The sequence below is a fragment of the Xyrauchen texanus genome, chromosome 11, assembly GCF_025860055.1.
Source record: "Xyrauchen texanus isolate HMW12.3.18 chromosome 11, RBS_HiC_50CHRs, whole genome shotgun sequence".
NCBI classification, from domain to species: Eukaryota; Metazoa; Chordata; class Actinopteri; order Cypriniformes; family Catostomidae; genus Xyrauchen; species Xyrauchen texanus.
Genome location: NC_068286.1, coordinates 46288095 through 46311124, shown reverse-complemented (window position 1 = coordinate 46311124; position 23030 = coordinate 46288095). Strand labels below are relative to the sequence as shown.

Sequence of the window (23030 nt, the reverse complement as noted above, 5' to 3'; positions counted from 1 at the left end):
ATCTCATAGTGGTTGTAGCGCACATGCATGAACGGCATGCATTTGCGTGCACAGTCAAATGGCGTATACATTGAAAGACCGAGCGTTCCACTGTAAGTATACGCTAAGCATTCACGTCAAAACCGAAGTATACTTTGGGCTTAAGACAGACAGAAAGGAATAGTATATGTATTTAAATTGAAATAGTAGTTAGTCCCATGCATTTGATAGCTAACAACCACTAAAACTAATTGTTTCTTGCATTGGTAATGTCACCTCTCTCCCCATAGTCATTCGAGCAAGACCATAATGGACTTTGTGAACAGCAGTGAGAATGTGGTGTTTGTACACAACACCGTCCATCTCGTCTCTCAGGTGGTGGACAACCTCATCATGGCCTGCGGAGGAATCCTTCCTTTGCTCTCTGCAGCCACCTCCTCTACGGTCAGTGTGTGTTTGTGTGTCCAACATATTCTGCCATCATTAACTCATTTAATTCACAGTGAAGCACCGTTAATACTCTCCAAAGCTAAACCGCAACCTATCAACATGCACTAAACAATATCATCCAAGTTGATAAGAAGACAGTCCAGTCTTGGGAATAGTGGAAGTGTACGCTCTTAAAATATGTAGACACAAATTCCCTTAAGCAAGAAAGTGAAAGGCTGAGAAATGGAACAAACACAGATCTTATAAGACTGCAAACTGTGCTGACTTGCTTTCATGTCTGCTCATTACACGCAGAGATCTTTCACTCCACAACACCAGTGTTTAGTGAGGCTGATAAGACCTAACTAAGATCCTAAAGGCGATGATTATTATTCATTTTTCCCCTTTTTGTTTCTCTCCCCAAATCTTCCCAATTTGAAATGCCCAATTCCCAATGCACTCCAAGTCCTCGTGGTGGCGTAGTGACTCGCCTCAGTCCGGGTGGCGGAGGACGAATCTCAGTTGCCTCCGCGTCTGAGACCATATTGCGCACACACACACATACACGCACACACATGCATGCACCATATTGCACTCGCAAATATACACGCACACATACACACACACACACTCACACATACACTCACGCACATACACACACGCACCATATTGCACAATCACATGCACATATACACTCACACACGCACACACAAATGCACACACGCACCATATTGCACTCGCACATGCAAACATGCGCATGGCACACACACACACATGCACCATATTGCACTTGCGCACTCACACATACACTCACACACAGACGCACACACACATGCACCATATTTCACTTGCACACACACACGCACACACATGTCCCCTGCACACTCACACACACAGACTCACACGCGCACACACATACACATGTACACATGCACATAAACACACACACACACATATGCACCATATTGCACTCGCACACACCCACACACTCACATGCACTCCAAGTCCTCGTGATGGCGTAGTGACTCGCCTCAGTCCGGGTGGCGGAGGACGAATCTCAGTTGCCTCCGCGTCTGAGACCGTCAATCCGCGCATCTTATCACGTGACTTGTTGAGCGCTTTACCGCGGAGACGTAGCGCTTGTGGAGACATGTACACATTATAGTGACCACGAGGAGGTTACCCCATGCGACTCTACCCTCCCTAGCAACTGGGCCAATTTGGTTGCTTAGGCGACCTGGCTGGAGATGAAGATTATTCTTAAACGATCTTGAGCAGAAACATTCTCAGATTCCCGAAGAGTTGCAGCATCTGACATTCATAGACGTTCTGTCGTTCGGTCGCATTCCCCACCACTTGCATGATAGTTTATTCAATATTTTGGGTAATTTCATGATGCTTTCAGCTGCCAATAAGAGCACAGTCCTCTCAATATCATTTATACATTTTGCAGTAAATGCGAAAAGAGTTTTCATATTCTATCTGGGCCTGAAAGCTGAGGGTTATGATAAACGTACGTGATGATTGGAGCAAAAATGAAGGCAATAGTTAATGCAATGATGATGATGATGTCACTGTCTTGCAGCATGAGCTGGAGAACATTGAAGCATCTCAAGGTTTGGCTGTGGAGGCATCAGTGATGTTCTTACAGAGGCTTATCAATCTAGTGGACGTGCTGATCTTCGCCAGTTCACTCAACTTCACAGAAATCGAGGCAGAGAAGAACATGTCCTCTGGAGGAATCCTGAGACAGTGCCTACGTTTGGGTATCTCTCTCTCTTTGTTTTTGATTTCCTATCTCTGTACCCCTAAACCTCTTTCAGATGTTTTTTTTCCTGCCATGTCCTGCTCACTCACTCATTTCTCCTCCTCTTCTTTCATCCCTTAATAATTTGTATTATTCTTTTTTTTTTGCTCATTTGGTAATAATAACTGCCCTTTCTATCTCTTTCTATCTCTCTCTATCTCTCTCTCTCTTTCTCTCTTTCTCTCTCTCTCTCTCTCACTCTCTCACTCTCTCACTCACTCTCTCTCTCTCTCTCTCTCTCTTCTCTCTCTCTTACATTTGAGTTCTGTGATAGTGTTATTATAAGCTCTCCACACTGCAGTGCTGTAAAATGACGACCATCATCAGCCCATTGACTTTAATGGCTTTTTTCTAGCCTGAGGCACCTTCTTCTTTATATGTCTATGTATCACAAACTGCACTGCTGCATAACAGGGCCACATAACTGAAATCCAGACGTTCATATCGGTTAAATAATTCATTTCTCTCTCCCCCTCACATACACACTCACACACACTTTACAAGCCCCACCCTGAAGCTAACTAGACACCATCAAAACTCTCCCTCCTCTTGAGTATCATGGTTCTCCACACTATTACCCTTCCGCTTAGCCACATCGGTTCTCTCGCCCACATACAAAATGGTCGGCATGTTAAATCGACAGTGTGCGCCAAGCGCTGGGCGGAGCCTCCCGATTGGTGGAGAGGGAGAAAAACTGTAGCCTGTTTTTAGGACGGCTGAAAGTATAAAATGAATATTTCATGAGGTCTGCCAGTGTGTAATCTGATTTGGGATCTGTAACAAGGTTTTGCCCGCCATGCCTCCTCTTCGAGTGCTTTCTCTTGCTCCCTCTCTTACTAAAACGACTAGAACAGTTTAATGGAAAAAGCTGGTCGGTTCCGGCACTGGAATAATACCTGTATTCTAAGTGTTTTAGAGTTTTTAGAGAACATTTGTCAGTTGTCAAGGTATAGGGGGATAGAGGGTTGAGCCATACACTCAAATGCTCGCATTCACACACACACACACACATACACACACACACACACACTGTTGTGCTGAAATAATGTGCATTACATTAAAAACTCTATGTGCGTCTTTGGGAGAATGCACTAATTTTCTTTCTCACATGCACACTCACACATGCACATGCACCATATTGCACACATACACACACACACACACGCACCATATTGCACTCGCACATGCAAACATACACACGCGCACACACACACACACACACGCACCATATTGCACTTGCACACACACATGCACCATATTGCACTTGCACACACACGCACATATACACTCACGCACACACACACACACACACACACGCATCATATTGCGCACACACACACATATACACCATATTGCTGCACCATATTGCACTTGCACACACATGCACATATACACTCACGCACACACACACACGCACACACATGCATGCACCATATTGCACATACACATACACACACACACACCATATTGCGCACACACACACATACACACACACACATGCATGCACCATATTGCACGCGCACATACACTCGCACACACACACACGCACCATATTGCACGCACACATACACACACTCACACTCGCACGCACGCACGCACACGCACCATATTGCACAATCACACGCACATATACACTCACGCACACACACATACACGCACACACATGCATGCACCATATTGCACGCACACATACACACACACACACACACACACACACCATATTGCACGCACACATACACACACACACTCTCGCACGCACGCACGCACATGCACCATATTGCACAATCACACGCACATATACACTCACACACGCACACACACATGCACCATATTGCACTTGCATATGCAAACATATACACACGCGCACACACACACACACAGACATGCACCATATTGCACATACTCTCACACACACTCACGCACACACACATGCACCATATTGCACTCACATATGTACACATGCACACGCACATGTACATGCACGTACACGCACACACACACACATACATGCACCATATTGCACTCGCACACTCACTCACATGCACCATATTACTCTTATAAATAGCATGCAGTACATCACATTAAAAGCAGTAAGAGTGGATTTGTTCTGTGCCATAGTGGGAACCCGCCTACAGTTATTCAACAGAATGATTCATGCCACATTTCTTACCTGTTGGGGGGGGGATTACAGGAACATGCTCTGTTATGCTAACCTTAAACAGTTTAAGGTTTTTTCCCTTTTCAACATTGTACGACTGTTATATCTTGGAGAAAGACAACCTTGCGTTATCGAGCACCAATTTCAATATGTGTGTGTGTGTGTGTGTGTGCACTTTATTGTTAATTGTGCTTGCTGAGGCAAATATTACTACTATAGCTCATATAGATTAAACCTCTATCCCAAAGTGTTAAAGGTTCACCAAAACATTCACTCTTTTTAGATGAATATTTCAGATTTGTAGGTCCACACAATGTAAGTGAATGGTGACCAATATTTTCAATCTCCAAAAATACTCATAAAGTCAGCATAATAGTAATCCAAAAGATGCAGTGTTTAAATCCATGTCTTCTGGCATGATCCAATTGGTTTTGGGTGAGAAAAGACCCAAATTTAGCTCCTTTTTCTCAATATACTGTATGTCTCCATGGCGATGATGATTTCAAGCTCGATTGCTTATCCTAGTGCTCTGTGCACATGTCAAGCACAAGGAAGTGTAATGGAGCTTGAAATAAATAAAATAAATACAAAATATTTGCTTGATAATCACCTTAAAAAATATCGTCAACCCCCCTGCCTGATCAAAAATCGGATTTAACCACCTCCCCAAATCCAAACATTTACCATCTCTGATGCATGAATCATATGTTTTTCGTTTTTTCTTTGCTTGCTGTATCTTTCTCATACGTGCCTCTCCACATCGTGCTTCCTGTTTCTCTTTTCTTTATATTTACTCTTGCATCTGGCATTGTCTTTGCCTGTCATTTTACTTCTCAATTGCTCTCTCTCTCTCTCATTTCCCCTCAGTGTGTGCGATGGCTGTGAGAAACTGTCTGGAATGTCAGCACCGCACTTTAGGTACGTCTGGTGCGGAGAGCAGCCATGGACAGCAAAGCCTTCTGGGAGCCACCAAGTCTATACCAGCACAGGCAAGTTCAACGTCATGCCAGGGATACTCTCTCTCTCTCTCTCTCTCTCTCTCTCTCTCTCTCTCTTTGTGTGTCGCTCTCTCAATTCAATTTCAATTTAAAATACTTTATTGGCATGATTGTGTTTACATACAATATTGCCAAAGCATTAATACACAAAACAGATAATGACAAGACAAATAATTATAATAAAATGGAAACTTAATAGCAATAAAGATAGAGTTAAAATAAGATGCCAGGTGTGTGTGTGTGTGTGTGTGTGTGTGTGTGTGTGTGTGTGTGTGTGTGTGTGTGTCTCTGTCACTCTCTCAAATTCAGTTGAGCTTTATTGGCATGACAAATTGTACATTGTATTGTCAAAGCATTTATATGAGCATGAAAAATAAGTAGAACAAATTATATATTGTGGAAGTGTGGATAAAAAACCCAATATAAAGTGTATATACTTTCAGTGGTGTGCGTGTGTGTGTGTGTATGCATGTGTGTCTGTTTGTTTGTTTGTGTGTGTCTGTTTGTTTGTGTGTGTGTGTCTGTTTGTGTGCGTGTGTTTGTGTGTGTGTGTGTGTGTGTGCTGTTTGTGTGCGCGTGTTTGTGTGTGCGTGTTTGTGTGTGCGTGTTTGTGTGTGCGTGTGTTTGTGTGTGTGTGTGTGTGGGTCTGTTTGTGTGTATGTCTGTTTGTGTGTTGTGTGTGTGTGTGTGTGTCTGTTTGTGTGTGCGTGTGTTTGTGTGTGTCTGTTTGTTTGTGTGTGTGTGTGTGTGTGGGTCTGTTTGTGTGTATGTCTGTTTGTGTGTTGTGTGTGTATGTATGTCTGTTTGTGTGTTGTGTGTGTGTGTGTGTCTGTTTGTGTGTGTGTGTGTGTGTGGGTCTGTTTGTGTGTGTGGGTCTGTTTGTGTGTATGTCTGTTTGTGTGTTGTGTGTGTGTGTGTGTGTGTCTGTGTGTGTGTTTGTGTGTGCATGTTTGTGTGTGCGTGTGTTTGTGTGTGTGGGTCTGTTTGTGTGTTGTTGTTGTGTGTGCGTGTGTTTGTGTGTGCGTGTGTGTGTGTGCGTGTGTTTGTGTGTGTGTGTGTGTGTGTGTGTGTGTGTGGGTCTGTTTGTGTGTATGTCTGTTTGTGTGTGTGTGTGTGTGTGTGTCTGTTTGTGTGTGTGTGTGTTTGTGTGTGTCTGTTTGTGTGTGTGTGTGTGTGTGTGTGTGTGTGGGTCTGTTTGTGTGTATGTCTGTTTGTGTGTTGTGTGTGTGTGTGTGTGTGTCTGTTTGTGTGTGTATGTCTGTTTGTGTGTATGTCTGTTTGTGTGTTGTGTGTGTGTGTGTGTCTGTTTGTGTGTGTGTATGTCTGTTTGTGTGTTGTGTGTGTGTGTGTCTGGTTGTGTGTGTGTGTGTGTGTGTGTCTGTTTGTGTGTGTATGTCTGTTTGTGTGTATGTCTGTTTGTGTGTTGTGTGTGTGTGTCTGTTTGTGTGTTGTGTGTGTGTGAGTGTGTGTGTCTCTCTCTCTTTCATTATCTCTGTGTGTGTCTCTCTCTCTCTCTCTCTCTCTCTCTCTCTCTCTCTAGTAAATTATGATACGTCTTGAGGTCAATAGCGCTAAATCTGATTCTAACAGTTCCCGTATAAACATTTTTTCCCTGACTGTGTTGTGTAACCCAGACTCACAGTTCATCTATTATTCAGAGTTTTTGCAAAACTGTTGTGTTTACATCTCTGATCCTCAGCGCTGTTTAAATGTGGAACAGCGAACAAAAGACTTCCCAAAATCCCGCAGATATGGACTGTTGCTTTAATTAAGAGTTTCTCCATAGAGCTGACTGTGTGAACCGTGTTTGTTTGCTGTGCGTCACAGAGTCCTGTGGATATTGTGACGGGAGGGATGTCTCCTATCAGAGATTTAGACCGGCTGCTTCAGGACATGGACATCAATCGTCTCCGTGCCGTGGTGTTCAGAGACATAGTGAGTAGCACTGATGTACTGATGACAAGGTTTTCATTATGTGTATGTAATGGCTGATAACTGATACAATGGCCGACATCACAAATCTAGACTTTCACTTCTCAACCCCCGCACTAAAGCACACTAAACCCCTAAAATATCGACCGATGCCAGTGATAGTAATAATAATAAAGCAAATATTGACTTGCCATGAAATACTATACGTGTATTGTCTAGTTGTGATTTGTTTGAAACAGGTTGGAAGCAGCTTTTGTAAATCGTGTTGTTTGTTTTGTGTCTGTGTTAAAGGAGGATAGTAAACAGGCTCAGTTCCTGGCCTTAGCAGTGGTCTACTTCATTTCCGTGCTAATGGTGTCCAAATATCGGGACATCCTGGAGCCACACAATGACAAAAAACACGTCCAGCGCACACAGTCAACCAGGAGCACAGGTAAACACCTAAACCCACAGTGCAAAACCAAACTATCCCAAAGAACCCTCTGTAAAGGCCAGCTTCACGTGTGTGTATTAGAGCTAAACGATATATTGGTTTTATCTATTAATCAGTGCAGATAGTTGCTTTTTGGAACTATAATTTTTCAGCAAACCTGTATTTTGATACTCTGTGTCCGGCGAATCTCAGCCTTATTCAATAAATTGTTTGTTCATAGATATTAACTATTTAATTATCTTTCTGAAAATCCTGTTAATGCCGTTAATTACGGGTTATAATTGACCCGTCGGGTCGGCAGTGTTAGACTAAAAGTGTTAGACCTGCTCATATTTATATACTATATATGTGTGTGTGTGTGTGTGTGTGTGTGTGTGTGTGTGTTTTCACACACACACACACACTCTCAATACACACATACAAACACATTCTGACATCCATACCAACACACACACACACACACACACACACACACTTCTCAATACACACATACAAACACATTCTGACATCCATACCAACACACACACACACACACACACACACACACACACACATGTTGTGTTTCCATGTTTTATGGGGACTTTCCATAGACATAATGGTTTTTATACTGTACAAACTTTATATTCTATCCCCTAAACCTAACCCTACCCCTAAACCTAACCCTCACAGAAAACTTTCTGCATTTTTACCTTTTCAAAAAACATAATTTAGTATGATTTATAAGCTGTTTTCCTCATGGGGACTGACAAAATGTCCCCACAAGGTCAAAAATTTCGGGTTTTACTATCCTTATGGGGACATTTGGTCCCCACAAAGTGATAAATACACACTCACACACACACACACACACTCTCACTCTCTCACACACACACACACACACACATGTTGTGTTTCCATGTTTTATGGGGACTTTCCATAGACATAATGGTTTTTATACTGTACAAACTTTATATTCTATCCCCTAAACCTAACCCTACCCCTAAACCTAACCCTCACAGAAAACTTTCTGCATTTTTACCTTTTCAAAAAACATAATTTAGTATGATTTATAAGCTGTTTTCCCTCATGGGGACTGACAAAATGTCCCCACAAGGTCAAAAATTTCGGGTTTTACTATCCTTATGGGGACATTTGGTCCCCACAAAGTGATAAATACACGCTCACACACACACACACACACACACACACACACACACACATTTCTCAATACACACATACAAAACACACACTGACATCCATACCAACACACACACACACATTTCTCAATACACACATTCAAAACACACTCTGACATCAATACCAACACACACACACACACACACACACACACACACACACACACACACACACACACACACACACACACACTCACACTCACACACACACACACACACACACACACACACACACACACACTCACACACACACACACACACACACACACACACACACACACTCACACACACACACACACACACACACACACACACACACACACACACACACACACACACACACACACACACACACTCACATACACCTTTAGCTGCATCATTTATTCAGTTGTCCTGCAGGTCTCTATAATACAGAGAATAGGGGAAAAGCTTGTATTTGCTCCATAGGCTAAACTTGTCAAGACATAATATCGTAGAATTCATGATTTTATGCTTTAATGGCACTGGGATCAAATATTGCAGTTTTAATGGGTTTCAATGGGGACAATTTTTGTCCTGAGTGTAACTATTTTGTGTATTATAGATGTATTATAGGAACTGTGTATTATATGTGAACATTTACTAGCCAGTGGCTAATAAAAAGACATGTTTTTACTCGCAATGTTGAGGGCGGTTTCTTTCAATCGATTTAAAAAAACGTACCTTAAGTCTCTTTTCCACCTTCGGGCTGAATGTTTCTGAGCACGGTGAGGAATGGGTGAAGTAGCTTTTCCACCTGGGTATGATTCGGCATGGTACCATTAGAAACTGGCCCGGATTTCTTAACACGGTTGGACAACCGTGTTCAACTGTGCTGGTGGAATACCTGTAGTGATTTCACCACTCATGATTGGTCAGTTGCCATGGTTACTTGCTGGTCAAGCGGTGATTAGACGACATAATCGGATATTGATAATATTTTACAAGCTGGCCAAGTGGGTAGGGTTAATATGGGCAAAGTAAACACACTTCTCGCACAGTCCTTAAACTTGTGCGTTACCAAGGCAACGACTGACGTATTTCTTGTGTACATTTGAAGTCTGTTTTCAGCACCACAGTGGAAAAAAACATCAGCTGGCCCGGATTGGCACAGAATAGAACGGTTTGGCCCGATGGTGGAAAAGAGGGTTGTAGTTACCACCACCATAGTTATCGGCGAAATCCACTATCGGTCGACCTCTAGTATGCATCCAGTCTTAACTAACAGTGAGTGTTTCTGTGTTTTTTGTGACTTGCAGAAAGTGTTCAGTCTGATCTCGAGAACAGTTTGTCATCCCGCCGACGAGACTCTATCATGGAAGATGAGAAGTCCTCCATCATCCCTAGTGATGCTGACATACGGACCGGGCCAGACGCTGTATCTGAAGCCCTGTCCACTCTGTCCTCTGAAGTCAGGAGAGGTCAAGAGGTCTCCGATAAAGACGGCAAAGGGAAAAACGTCAATGTCAGGGATATTTTGAGAAGCCTCGTTAGTGCACCGTCTGATGACATCATGGTGGACCCCAGCCTTTTACCGGCAGCCTTTTTAGGTGCGGTGGGCGATGCCTCCCGTGATCCGTCCGTCCAGTTCCATTCCTTTGACAGGTGAGTGACCAATCAAAATCGATGATGACTGGACAATTAGAGCACACTGATCTGTGCACACTTTGATCGACGCACAACAGCTTCTACCTCTATGGCACACATTTTGTGTTTTCTCTGCGTGTGCAATGGCACTGCGTCACCGGTCTGTGTGTGTTTTTTGGTCTACTTCTTGAGCATCTGCCTTGCTGTGGTAGTGTGCTGTGCTCCACACAAACAAACAGCCTTACAAAGCAGAGCCAATCAAAAAAGCCTTCAGGAGACATGTGTGCGCTCGTACAAAATCCTCTTTGTCTGGTCTTTCTCCAGTGTATTTGTGCCTGTATTTGTAAGCTTTTGTGTTTGCTGTTTTTTGGTGGGGAGGGAGGGGGGCGAACATCTTCAATGTCTGGTTTTAATTTGATACATTGTGTGTGCACCAGTCTGACATAACCAGAGAGGCATTATTACAAAAAGAAGATGAGAGAGAGAAATTAAAAATGGAAATAGAAAGGCAGTATGTCATGCCATCTTCGCTCAGTTTACCTCCTCTGTCTCTCTCTCTCTCTCTCTCTCTCTCTCTCTCTCTCTCTCTCTCTCTCTCTCTCCTCCTCCTCCCCTTCTTTCACCCTCCGGGCATCTGTGAGACATTCCTCTGATCTGGCCTTGTGTTTTTTTTAATCTGAGGAATGCTCTGTCAGGTATCAGGACGCTGCTGGTATCAGGACAGGGATTACTCTGGCTCCTGCCAAGCTCACCAGCTCTCCTCTGAAGTCACCTCTCTGAAGTTAAAAACGAAATATTCCGAGAGCACTTTCGCTGTTGCTCTTGTTCAGGTGAGGACTTGGTCCCTCCGTCAGGGCTTCAGGCAGCCTAAAATACTTTGGTTGCCCACGTGCCGCTTAATTTCATCTTCAGCATACTCCACACCAGCACCAAACTATCTGCGTTCAGTCTGGAGTTGATTGTACTAACGAGTATTACTAAGCAGTTGTTGCATTGTGGCCCCTTGAACGTTTCACCATCTGTCCACCCCTCCTGAGGCCCCCCTTTTCTCTATTTCACACTTTCCAGAATTAGTGGAGTTTGTGCATCTAGGAGAGTGTAATTGTTCCAGTTATGACGGGCCAAGAGAAATTCGCCTCTCCTATAGCGTAGAGAGGTCCCGAGTAGTGTTGTCACGGTACCAAAATTTCAGTAGTAAAAAAGCAAAACACAAAAACATGTTACTAAACAACTCTTTTATTAACAAAGTCTACAAAACATCAGCAGCAGAACTAAGAACAGAAATATGCCATTCAGCAACACTTTAATTTAAATATATAATTTTTTAATTATAACAAAACTGAACCATGTATGCTTAAAGTATTTTTGAACACTTAAATAAGATTTGCTTCAACTTTTGCAACTTTTAATTTAAGTTTTTACCAAGTACTAAAAAACAAAACCTAAATAAACAAACACACAATAGAATGAATAATAAACTATTTCCAAACTAATGTGCAAAGAAGTGCTCTCTTTTTAATAAGGCTGCATATTGCCAAATTTCTTCATGATAAGAAATGCACAGTGACATATATATTATGATTAAATAAGTCGCGAGCCATCGCGTTCTAATCGAGCTGCGTTAAGCGTGCGTGCTCGAGGGATGAGCGTCCCGAGGCAGAGTCTCTCTCAGCCGGGTTCAGTTTCAATCTCTCCCCCTTAGACCGCACCGAGAAATGCCCGTTTTTGAGTTTATAGTTATTAACATGAGCTGCTTCTGTATTATTTTAACTGTAATAAAGCAATTTTACTGCATTTAAGATGTTACGCTGGGATGTTTCCTTTAAAGAGCTCCGCCTCCGCTTATTCCACAACGGTACATGCTTCTGAATGTACTTTAATCATTCCCTAATACTTTGGGATCTACATCAAATAAACGGTGAAAGTTTCGAGTGTATCTGGACTGATCTGTGTAATTCTTCCTCCGTCAGGCGTGAACTCCTGCTCTCACGCGATATCGTTACGTTAAATGAGATCAAACGGCTATTCGACAACGAACATTTTTCTCATCAATTTAGTATTTTCGACGATGCCGATAATGTCGACTAAACGTTTCAGCCCTAATGCAAATGATAATATGCTTTAGTTGCTTGAATAAATCCGGTTGTTTGTCTTTCATGTGCTTTATTAAGTTTGCTGTGTTCCCTCCTTTCGTCAGAAAATTGCGAAAGCTGCGTTTACAAACAGGCTTTTGCTGATCTGTGATGTTTCCCTTTTCATCAGCCTCAAATGCAAATAATTTCCAAACCTGCTTTTCCACTTTTCATTTCGACATGATTCAGTCGAGGCTCCGCAGCAGCTTTGCTTGTTGTCATCTTTTGCTTGTTGTGAACGTTTGAAAGTTCCCGCCTCTGCGTGGGTACCGGGTAGAGAAATTCTGGTATCGTATATAATTATTGGTTTGAGTACCGACTTGGTACCGGGGTACCGGTATTTTTGATAACACTAGTCCCGAGTAATCTGGATGACTTCTGTTCCAAGTCTGGTGTTCTCCATGTCCAGTTACACATGCCCCCCTCTTCAACACGCATTTCCTTCTCATGCATAAACTATTTATTTGTGGGTAACTTGCAGTCAGTTTGTTGCAAACAAAACGGTTTGCTGCAGATAGGTTTAAAACTCATCACTGGTGGTGGGGAACCTGCAGAAAACCTTTGGCCACAATGGACAGTTTGATACTTTTGGCAAACAATTTTGTGGCAAACTTTGCACAAAAATCTTCCACTGCTGGCAAACCCTTACAGCAAGAGCAAGTGGTGACAAGGGATGATCCAAAGTTTGACTCAAGTTTAATGGTGCAATGCTCAACTATTTAGTAGGGCGTAAATTGTGACTTAGTGCCCATTTACGCCACAACTAGGCTAAGTTGTAACATACGGGTGCAACTGGCCCCAGTAGTGCTCCGAATGTGACTTTATAAGGTGAGCCTTTCGTTTTCGTAATCAGACACACAAAACGTAGATTTATATTCAGATATATCGGTTAGCCGTCTCTAAATACGCTGAAGTTTTGGTTGACGCTAATGGCCAAAATGTCCATATTGGTGCATCCCTATATTATTGGTGCTTGCTAAGGCATGGCTAACATTGCTACTGCTCATACGTACTGTAGGATTAGAGATTTGAACAAACTCCTTAGCTACAGTAAGTATTATACATTGCCATGCAACTCAGAGTGTATGATACAATCATGCAGTTTTTTGAGGAGAGGTGTGCCAGTACATATCTAAGTGACAGGACATTTTTTAAGACAAAAAAAAAATGGCTGAATAAATCACTTGGATTTGCATTGAAGGAGGGACTTGAGCCATATCTAAGGACCAGAATATTTTAGAGACTTGAGGGGGTGGGCTGTTTTGACTTGGGCAAGTGAGCAATAACCTACGAGCAACCACCAAGAAAATACTTAAAAACCTTAATCGCCCAGAACACCCTAGCAACCGCACAACACTTTGGAAACCACCCAGATCACCCTAGCCTCTTTGAATATGGAAACATTTAGTTTGCACAATGTCCTTACACACACTAACATATTAATGTGTACATTATATTTCTGGCACACGAATATAACCTTCAAAATGTCCACAATGGACAGTTTGATACTATTGGCAAACAATTTTGTGGCAAACTTTGCACAAAAATCTGCCACTGCTGGCAAACCCTTACAGCAAGAGCAAGTGGTGACAAGGGATGATCCAAAGTTTGACTCAGCTGTCAAACTTTTCGCTGTAGTTATGTTCAGTTATTCAGATTGTGTTAATGTGAATGGGGGAAATAAAAAAAAAAAAACGTTTAATCCAAGTTAAAGTGGAAAAACAGCTCCAACTTTAAAATGCACTTATTTGCCAAAGATTTGTTACAACTGCTTACCACAAATCTCATTTGAATGTGAAAATATGAACTTGGGGCAATGTTTGGCTGAAGTCTTCCGCATGGGTTTGATGGAACACTGTATTTTTGTAGAATTGTCCTCTCTCCACCCGCCTCTTTCTTTCCCCTCTCTCTCTCCAGCACTTCTTAATGTCTCTCGTTCTCTTTCTCGCAACTCCCATAGAGTAAAGTTGGACCTATTATGTATTTTGAGGATTTGACTAATGTGCTTTCCGCTACACTCCTCCACCACGTGTATGAATGAGTTGGATCATCTGAAATGCCAACCAAATATTTCATGCCCACAGGCATGAATACTCCCACTGTTCCCTCTGCTAAAGTGTTGCTGCGTTTAAATCCATTCACACCATGTCTACAGCATCTCCTGAAGTTTTGCTCTGTGCCAGCTAGTGCGTATGTCGGAGCACCCAGACTGTTTGAATCCTGGGGGATTAACAAGCATTATATATGGAACAAAATAGTGTCTTTCAGATAAAACAGACACGGGGTCAAGGGTCAAACAAGACGTTACATTTATTTACTGTCACCAACACCCTGATTTCACCATATGTCTTTCTTACCCCACTCTTGTTTTGACATGAAATCTGCAAATATTTGCTGATAGGATCCAGAGACTGGTGAATGGTGTCTCACAATGATTTGTTGAACGAAATTTGGTTTACACACGAACAAAATAAATATGGCTGCAAAGAGGGCTTGAATCTCACAGAGATGCACGAGCAAGTGATTCTTTGGTGTTTGTTATATATTAGGGATGCTCAATGAATCGGCGGCCATATTGGTATTGGCCGATAAATCGGTCCAATAAGACAATTTAGCCGATGTAATAAAGCCGATAGATTATGGCTTTTTCAGGCACATGCTACTCGCCATGTGGGTTTTCATTGGCTCATACTGGATCTGAGTAAACACTCCTGTGGCAGGGCGGAGGGCGGGGCCGGGTCGTTATCCTACACACCCGGTCCGGTATTAGGCTAATTATGTCCGTTAACGATCTCTCTCTCCCGCACGATCCCCTGCAGTCGACCTTTAACCCTCATGGAGGCATAGTTAGCCTAATACGGGACCGGGTGTGTAGGATAATGACCCGGCCCCGCCCTCCGCCCTGCCACATCTCCATTATACAGTATCTATTTAGGTCACATGCATGTTGATATTTTTTCTTTTTGCATGTTAAACGATATTGTTGTGTTTTCAGTGAGTTTGAGACTTATTTGCATTCCTTAGTTTTGTCTTTTCACAGGTTTGAATCAAGTAGATGCACTGTGTGTATATAAAAGTATCCCACTCATCAAATACATTTTAAATTGTAGAGTCTTTATGCTTTTTTGAAATAAAAGGAAGTCGGCCATCAGAATGTAAAACGTCTTTATTTAACTGGTTTGAAGTAGGCTACATTTGGTGATGTCTTGCAGGTTCCTTGTTTTGTGTAATTGAAAAACTGTAATCCACTTTACATGATTGATTAGATCATCTGGGATGAGTTGCACCAGCTGTGCGTAATTCTCACGTAAATTAGGACGTAAAGTTCACACTAAGGTCTTAGTAACTACTAGTTTGTTTGTAACTATGTCAGTGCTTAATTCGGTTGCACCACCTGTTCCTAAGGCAAGACTTCACTAGTAGGTCGTAAACTCTCCGTAAAGTAATGCATAGTCGCTTAATATGACGTTTTACCTGGCAGCAAATGGGGACACTCCTCCTCCCCTGGCAGCGACCCTACCGCTCCGGGCGGTCGGAGAGTTTCTTCCCTCCTCCCCTCGTGGACGGCGGTCTCCCTCGACCCCTCCGCGTCTCTGGGGACGGCAGGGCACTCCTCTGCCCCCGGCAGTGGCTCCCTCGCTCCAGGTGGTCGGGGTATCCAGTCCCCACTTGCCCGCATCCGGGCGGTCGGGCTACTCCGTCACCCGGCAGATGGCAGCTGCGCTCCCCTGGGTGGATGGCAGTGTTGAGGACTCTGCAACGGGCATCCCTCCTCCTTCCCGGGTTTCGGCACCAAAGTAACACAGTTAAAGATGGGCAAGGAGGAGGCGAGAACAACATAAATCATAATTTTAATGAAAACTTAAACCAAAAGCATAAACAAACACACACACATGACGGACATGCCCGTAATTCTCTCTCTCTCGAACCATCGTCACCGGCCACCTTTATCCCTCGCGCGCCTCATCAGGCCGATTGGGGACCGGGCGCGCGATATTCCGACCTGGCCCCGCCCCCCTCCGCTCCACAAAATTATATCCCCATTAAATGTAATTAATGGTATATTTAGCCTATGTAAATAGAGATATTTAAAAACTGTATCTAAAATGAATAAAGGACAATAAATAAACAATTATGTATGCAACAGGCTTGAAAAATAGACATTTATTCATTTAAATATCTATTTCGTGTGTTGAAACTTGACACCAGGCGGCATATCGGGCAATCCGTTTCATGCTGAAGAAGTACGTTTTTTTGACATAATGATTTCTCTCTCGTAAATGTAAACGAATGTAAATGTCAACATCATAATGTATTTCGAAATGATTGACGCCTGTCACGCAAAGCATGAGCTCATTGACGTCATCAAATATCAGTCTGCTTTATATTTCATCCATTACTCCTGGTCGGAGGCTTACGTAAATATTTAGTTTATCCGTAGGTTTACGTCCTACCTAAGTTTAATGGTGCAATGCTCAACTATTTAGTAGGGCGTAAATTGTGACTTAGTGCCCATTTACGCCACAACACCCTAGCAACCGCACAACACTTTGGAAAGCACCCAGATCACCCTAGCATCTTTGAATATGGAAACATTTAGTTTTTCTGTTTTTGTTCATGCACAATGTCCTTACACACACAAACATATTAATGTGTACATTATATTTCTGGCACACGAATATAACCTTCAAAATGATGCCTGCATTGAAGAGCATGGTATATATCTGTCAACCAACCAGAATGGTTTGAAGCAGCATGCTTTGCAATTTCTAAGTGTTGTTTTTAGCCATTGGTTGAACATTAGCACAAACAACAAAATGCTGGTCCATCTACTGTTGGATCTTTTTCTCACACACATTTCCTCGCTCCAAGTCTCAGATGAGTGGCGATTACGGGAAACGTGCTGTTTACATGTCGTATCCGGGAGTGTTGGTTAAGACTGCTAAATAATTCAGCAGCTGGAATTCAAACTCCATGGACACTGGTCAGCATTGGCCTCTGGTCCGGTGGTATACACCTGGCAGCTCTGATTAATTGACAGCGGTAGTGGGTTGAGGCTAAGTGTTGCTAATGGTGTGCTGAATAATTTAAAACCTGCACCTTTGAGCAGATGGATACTCCAACTGTCCACACCCCCTTCTGTAAGCAACTGTCCAACTCATCCTCCTTATACCGGCTACTAGCGCCAAACATGCACTTGAGAGTCAAAAAGAAATGCACTTTGATAGTTGTTGGGAGTGTTTTACAGAAATTGCTGATGTCATACTTTGAGTTCATGGTTCCACTTACAGTTACAGAAAACATTTCTCAGATTTTGGGTTGTTTTTTCACCTGAATCTATTGTCCTCAGAAGTCTTGCTTAGGCTACTATTGGACTGGGATAATCATTAACATTTCTCATTCTGTGTCCCATACAAGATAGGAAGTAACTTTTCACTGAACTAATCCTTTAATTATGCTGTCTCCTGGTGACGCCATGCGAGAAGCAGACATGTGCGAGTCAGCTCTATGCACTTTGCTAATTTTTTATTATTTTCATGCCATAATCTGGTGAAATTCGATGCACCCAGTGATACATTTGCTCTTGGAGCTAAACATGGCCAAGAAGTCAAAATCCTCAGGCTCTGGAGACATTAAAAGACGTGTTCAAGATGATGGCTCTGAAGGGCCTGTGGACCGGGGACTCGAGATGGATGGCACGGCCGGAGAAATCCAGCATCAACTGTCCAACGTGTTTGTGATGCTGACGAAGGTTGTCGCCGACTTGGAGGATCTCGCTGTAATACGTCGATCAATAACGGGCCATGGAAACAAAATTCTCTGAGTTGGTTACAAGAGTGGCAGATGTTGAAACATGAATCGATTATCTGGAGTCATCAGAGAGAGGCAATTATCCGCTAATGGAAAATATTCTGTGAAGGAGTTCAAGTACCTCGGGGTCTTGTTCACGATTGAGGGGACAATGGAGCGGGAGGTTGGCCGGAGAATCGGGGCAGCGGGGGCGGTATTGCACTCGCTCTATCGCACCGTTGTCACGAAAAGAGAGCTGGAAGGCAAAGCTCTTGATCTACCGGTCAATTTTTGTTCCTACCCTCACCTATGGTCATGAAGGCTGGGTCACGACCGAAAGAACTAGGTCGCGAGTTCAAGCGGTCGAAATGGGCTTCCTCAGAAGGGTGGCGGGCTTCTCCCTTAGAGATAGGGTGAGGAGCTCAGTCATCCGTGAGGAGCTCGGAGTAGAGCCGCTGCTCCTTTGCATCGAAAGGAGTCAGTTGAGGTGGTTTGGGCATCTGGTAAGGATGCCCCCTGGCCGCCTCCCTAGGGAGGTGTTTCAGGCACGTCCAGCTGGGAGGAGGCCTCGGGGAAGACCCAGGACTAGGTGTGGAGAGATTACATCCCCACACTGGCCTGGGAACGCCTCGGGGTCCCCCAGTCAGAGCTGGTTAATGTGGCTCGGGATAGGGAAGTTTGGGGCCCCCTGCTGGAGCAGCTGCCCCCGCGACCCGACTTCGGATAAGCGGTTGAAGATGGATGGATGGATGGATGGATGGATGGAAAATATTCTTGAAAAGCTGGAAGATTTTTAGAATCGGAGCCGCAGAAATAACGTCAGAATTGTTGGAATTCCTGAGCATGAGGAGGGCAGAGATATGGTGCAATTCCTAGACGAGCTCTTCCCGAGTCTGCTTGACATAACAGCACAAGCTCACAGAGTCCTGGCTCGGATATCAGCTGAGGGAAACAGGCCTCGATCAATTCTGGCCAAATTTATGAGATAATCCGATAAAGATCTCGTGAATCTTTCTTGGAAGAATCACAACATATTCTTTGGGGGATATAGTTGGGGTTTAATGTTAAAAGTGATTGATTCACTATATATATGTTTTGTTTGTGTTCATTTATGAATCAATAAAAATGTTAGTAACCAAACATGATGCTGTCTTCTAAGATATCTTGTTTTAGCCGACATGTAAGGATTACAGGTGGTAAATCCTATACCAGAATACATCACACGAGCACAGTGAAACAATAGATCCAAGATGGCGGATGAGACGAGAGAAATGCTGAAAAGTTATTCAAAGTTGTGAGTCGAGTGTCCCGTGCCATGTGGAGTTGCTGCCCATAGCTCTCCCATGTGCTCCAAAGCTCTCAATGAAGGTTATGATGCTCCCCATATAGGCAGCAGGGATTGAGGCTGCTCGGTGGATTTTGGAACAGAGTTAAAGTCCCTGAAATTCCACTGAACTCCTATGGGACTGGGTATTTTCAAGTTAAGCAGACATTGGGCAGATGTTTAGAAATGGTGTGAGAGCAGTCTTATTCTGTGCTTTACCATGAGGAGTCCTGCTTCAGTGTCTGGACAGCCTCCAGCTGAGCATTTGAAACAGCCTGTCCAAGACTCCTCTTATCTAATGCTAGCGTGACTCCTCTGTCTGTAGCGTCTCTCTGGATGTGTTCTGGAGAGGAGTTGGTGACTGCGCAGCATTACCTCCTCTGTCAACACTGATAAACTGAACACTGGTCACTGTGAAAGGCCAGAGCTCTGTCTTGGATTTCAGCTGATATGGATACTCAAGAGAGCGTAGAATGCAGCAGCGAGTTGTAATATCATGAAGGAAGCTCTGGAATTGGCCATGTGAACTGAAGCTTTCGAATCAACCTGTGTGGTCACGTAAATGTTGCCAGGGTTACTTTTGAATATTTTTCCTCACTGCTTTACATCAGTCTGTTTTATGCACTTCTTTGAAACTTATGTCGATTCTTTTGATCTTTAGTACTATTGATTGTACTTTGGGTTATTGGTGTTTCAAAATTCCTAACCCTAAGTTTTAAACTTTTTAATGCACATCTGCATAACTCGTCAGACTTGACTGATACCATAATAATAATTAATAATTCTTTACATTTATGTAGCGCTTTTCTAGGCACTCAAAGCCCTTTGCATAGTATAGGGGGAATCTCCTCAACCACCACCAGTGTGCAGCATCCACAACGGCGGCCATAGTGCGCCAGTACGCTTTCCAAACATCAGCTATTGATGGAGAGGAGAGAGGAGAGTGATACAGCCAATTAATGGATGGGGATTAATAGGAGGCAATGATTGAGAAGGGCCAATGGGGGGGGGGGTTTGGCCAGGACCATAAATATCGTGGCTTGTTCATTAGAGGTGTGATCACTTTTTGATATGGCAATTTTCGTACTCTGGCCCTTGGTGGCAGTGGAGGGGTCTCCCCCGCCCCTGGCAGCAGTCCTCTCGCTCCAGGTGGTCGGCCAGGAGCCCCTCCCCGCTCACGGTCGGTGATCTCAGACCCCGGTACGTTTCAGCGGATGGTAGGGGTCTCCTCCGCCTCTGGCAGTGGCCCTGACTGCTCCAGGCAGTCAGTTAGGAACCCCTCCTCCCATTGCGGTCCTCCAGCTCTCAGGCCGCGGCTGCTCTGTTGGGGTGGATGGTAGTGGCAAGGACTCTACTACGGCGCATCCCTCCTCCTTCCCAGGTTTCGGCACCAGTGTAAAGGGATTAATGGAAAGGAGGCGAGAGCCATCTTGAGAATATAAATAATATTTTAATAAGAATTTTAAACAAAAAGACAAACACACACACACACACAGGTGTCGGACAGCTGTCCGTAAATCTCTCTCTCTGTCGCACTGCCGTCTTCGGTCAGTCTTTATCCCTCTCAAGGGCTAATTAGCCTGATTAGGGGCCGGGTTTGCGGAATCACAACCCGACCCCGCCCTCCACCATGTCACACACAAACACACACAAACACACACACTTGGAATCAAATAATAAATCACATATTTTATATTCGATGCCCTGCATTAGCATAATCAATGAAGTGAACTCTCTTTATTCGCATGAAACGCTTGAATTGAATAGCGGATTAGGATTTGTTTGGCGGAGACACATTTATATGGTGTTTACAAGTGTAAATGAAATGTGCTTATTCCATCGGATAGAAATCTGATCAGAAATATCGAATAAAATGACCAAGTGTAAATTCCCCCAAAGCGAATTGAGCGGTGGGATCAAGTGGTGATCTACCACCCAGAACATCTTAGCAACCACCTAGTAACATCCTAGCAACCACCCAGAACATCCTAGCAACCACCTAGTAACATCCTAGTAACCACCTAGTAACATCCTAGCAACCACCCAGAACATCCTAGCAACCACCTAGTAACATCCTAGCAACCACCTAGTAACATCCTAGCAACCACCCAGAACATCCTAGCATCCACCTAGTAACATCCTAGCAACCACCTAGTAACATCCTAGCAAGCACCCAGGACGCCCTTGCATAAAACCAAAGCAGCACATGAAAGATCACTCAAAACACTTGGCGACAACACCCACATGCCCCGTTGCATGGGCAAGCACCAAAACATTTTCTTCAGAAAATGAAAAATGTTTGTTATTATTATAGATATGTGTTTGGAAGCCCATAAACCACACTCTACACATATGAACCTGATATTTTCAAGATTTCCTTAGCCCTTCAACGTGACCACTAAACGGCTAGTTTATCAGATCATCATGAGACATGAGACAATGCAGTGACACACGGTAGCTTCTAGTGAACTAAGACCATAACACACCGCCAGCTTTAATCAATCACAAAGTTTAGAGCTCTGAGTGACAGGAGCTGGAAGGCCATTGATTGGTTGGAAGATAGATGCTGCCATTATGGAGTATTCTGTGTCTGGGAAACGGGGCTCTAATTACACTAACACGGTAAATGGGCTTCTTGTGTTGTGTAAGCTGGGCAGATTTTTATGCTAAATCACATTACGCAAAGCATATTTATCAGACATCATCAGTCTGATCGTTACGGTGCCGAAGATGGAACAAGAGCTAATGGTTTTTTGACAGAGTGCTTGATTCTCCAGCTCTGTGTATTAAGTTCAGAGAGTGCATAGCCTTTGTCTGGTGCCAGCATTAGCGTCTGCTTTCCACTGCTGTGTCCTTTTCTAAAGGCATTAGCAAAGAAATGACTAGCGCTTAGACACGCAGCTTAAAGAGGGCTGAGATTAAAATTGTTAAACATGATAGTGAAGAAATGTTGTGTTAAAACTAAAGCTAAAGTGTGTAATTTCGGCGCCCTTGTGTCTCCAAGCGAAATCGCACAAATAATCGTTGTTTTCGAACGGATTCCAGAAACCCCTCTTCATTTGTTGTACAATAATCCGACGGATAATCCAGCCCCAACCTCACCACACACCCCACCGAGAGTAAGAACCACATTATAGCGACCACGAGGAGGTTACCCCATGTGACTCTACCCTCCCTAGCAACCGGGCCAATTTGGTTGCTAAGGTGTCCTAGCTGGAGTCACTCAGCACACCCTGGACTCAAACTCACGACTCCAGGTGTGATAGCC

At 43.6% G+C, this 23030-nt stretch overlaps 1 protein-coding gene across 3 annotated transcripts in view; it reads left to right on the top strand.

The window, feature by feature from the left end:
• The window catches only part of lrba (LPS responsive beige-like anchor protein), a 333604-nt gene that overhangs the window by 91481 nt on the left and 219093 nt on the right, over positions 1-23030 (top strand). For all 3 annotated transcript variants that reach the window (XM_052138116.1, XM_052138115.1, XM_052138114.1), the window contains exons 24-29: positions 270-423; positions 1994-2174; positions 5241-5362; positions 7199-7306; positions 7595-7736; positions 10189-10534. In XM_052138116.1, coding sequence (XP_051994076.1) covers positions 270-423; positions 1994-2174; positions 5241-5362; positions 7199-7306; positions 7595-7736; positions 10189-10534 — 1053 coding nt within the window. The remainder of the gene's footprint in view (positions 1-269; positions 424-1993; positions 2175-5240; positions 5363-7198; positions 7307-7594; positions 7737-10188; positions 10535-23030) is intronic.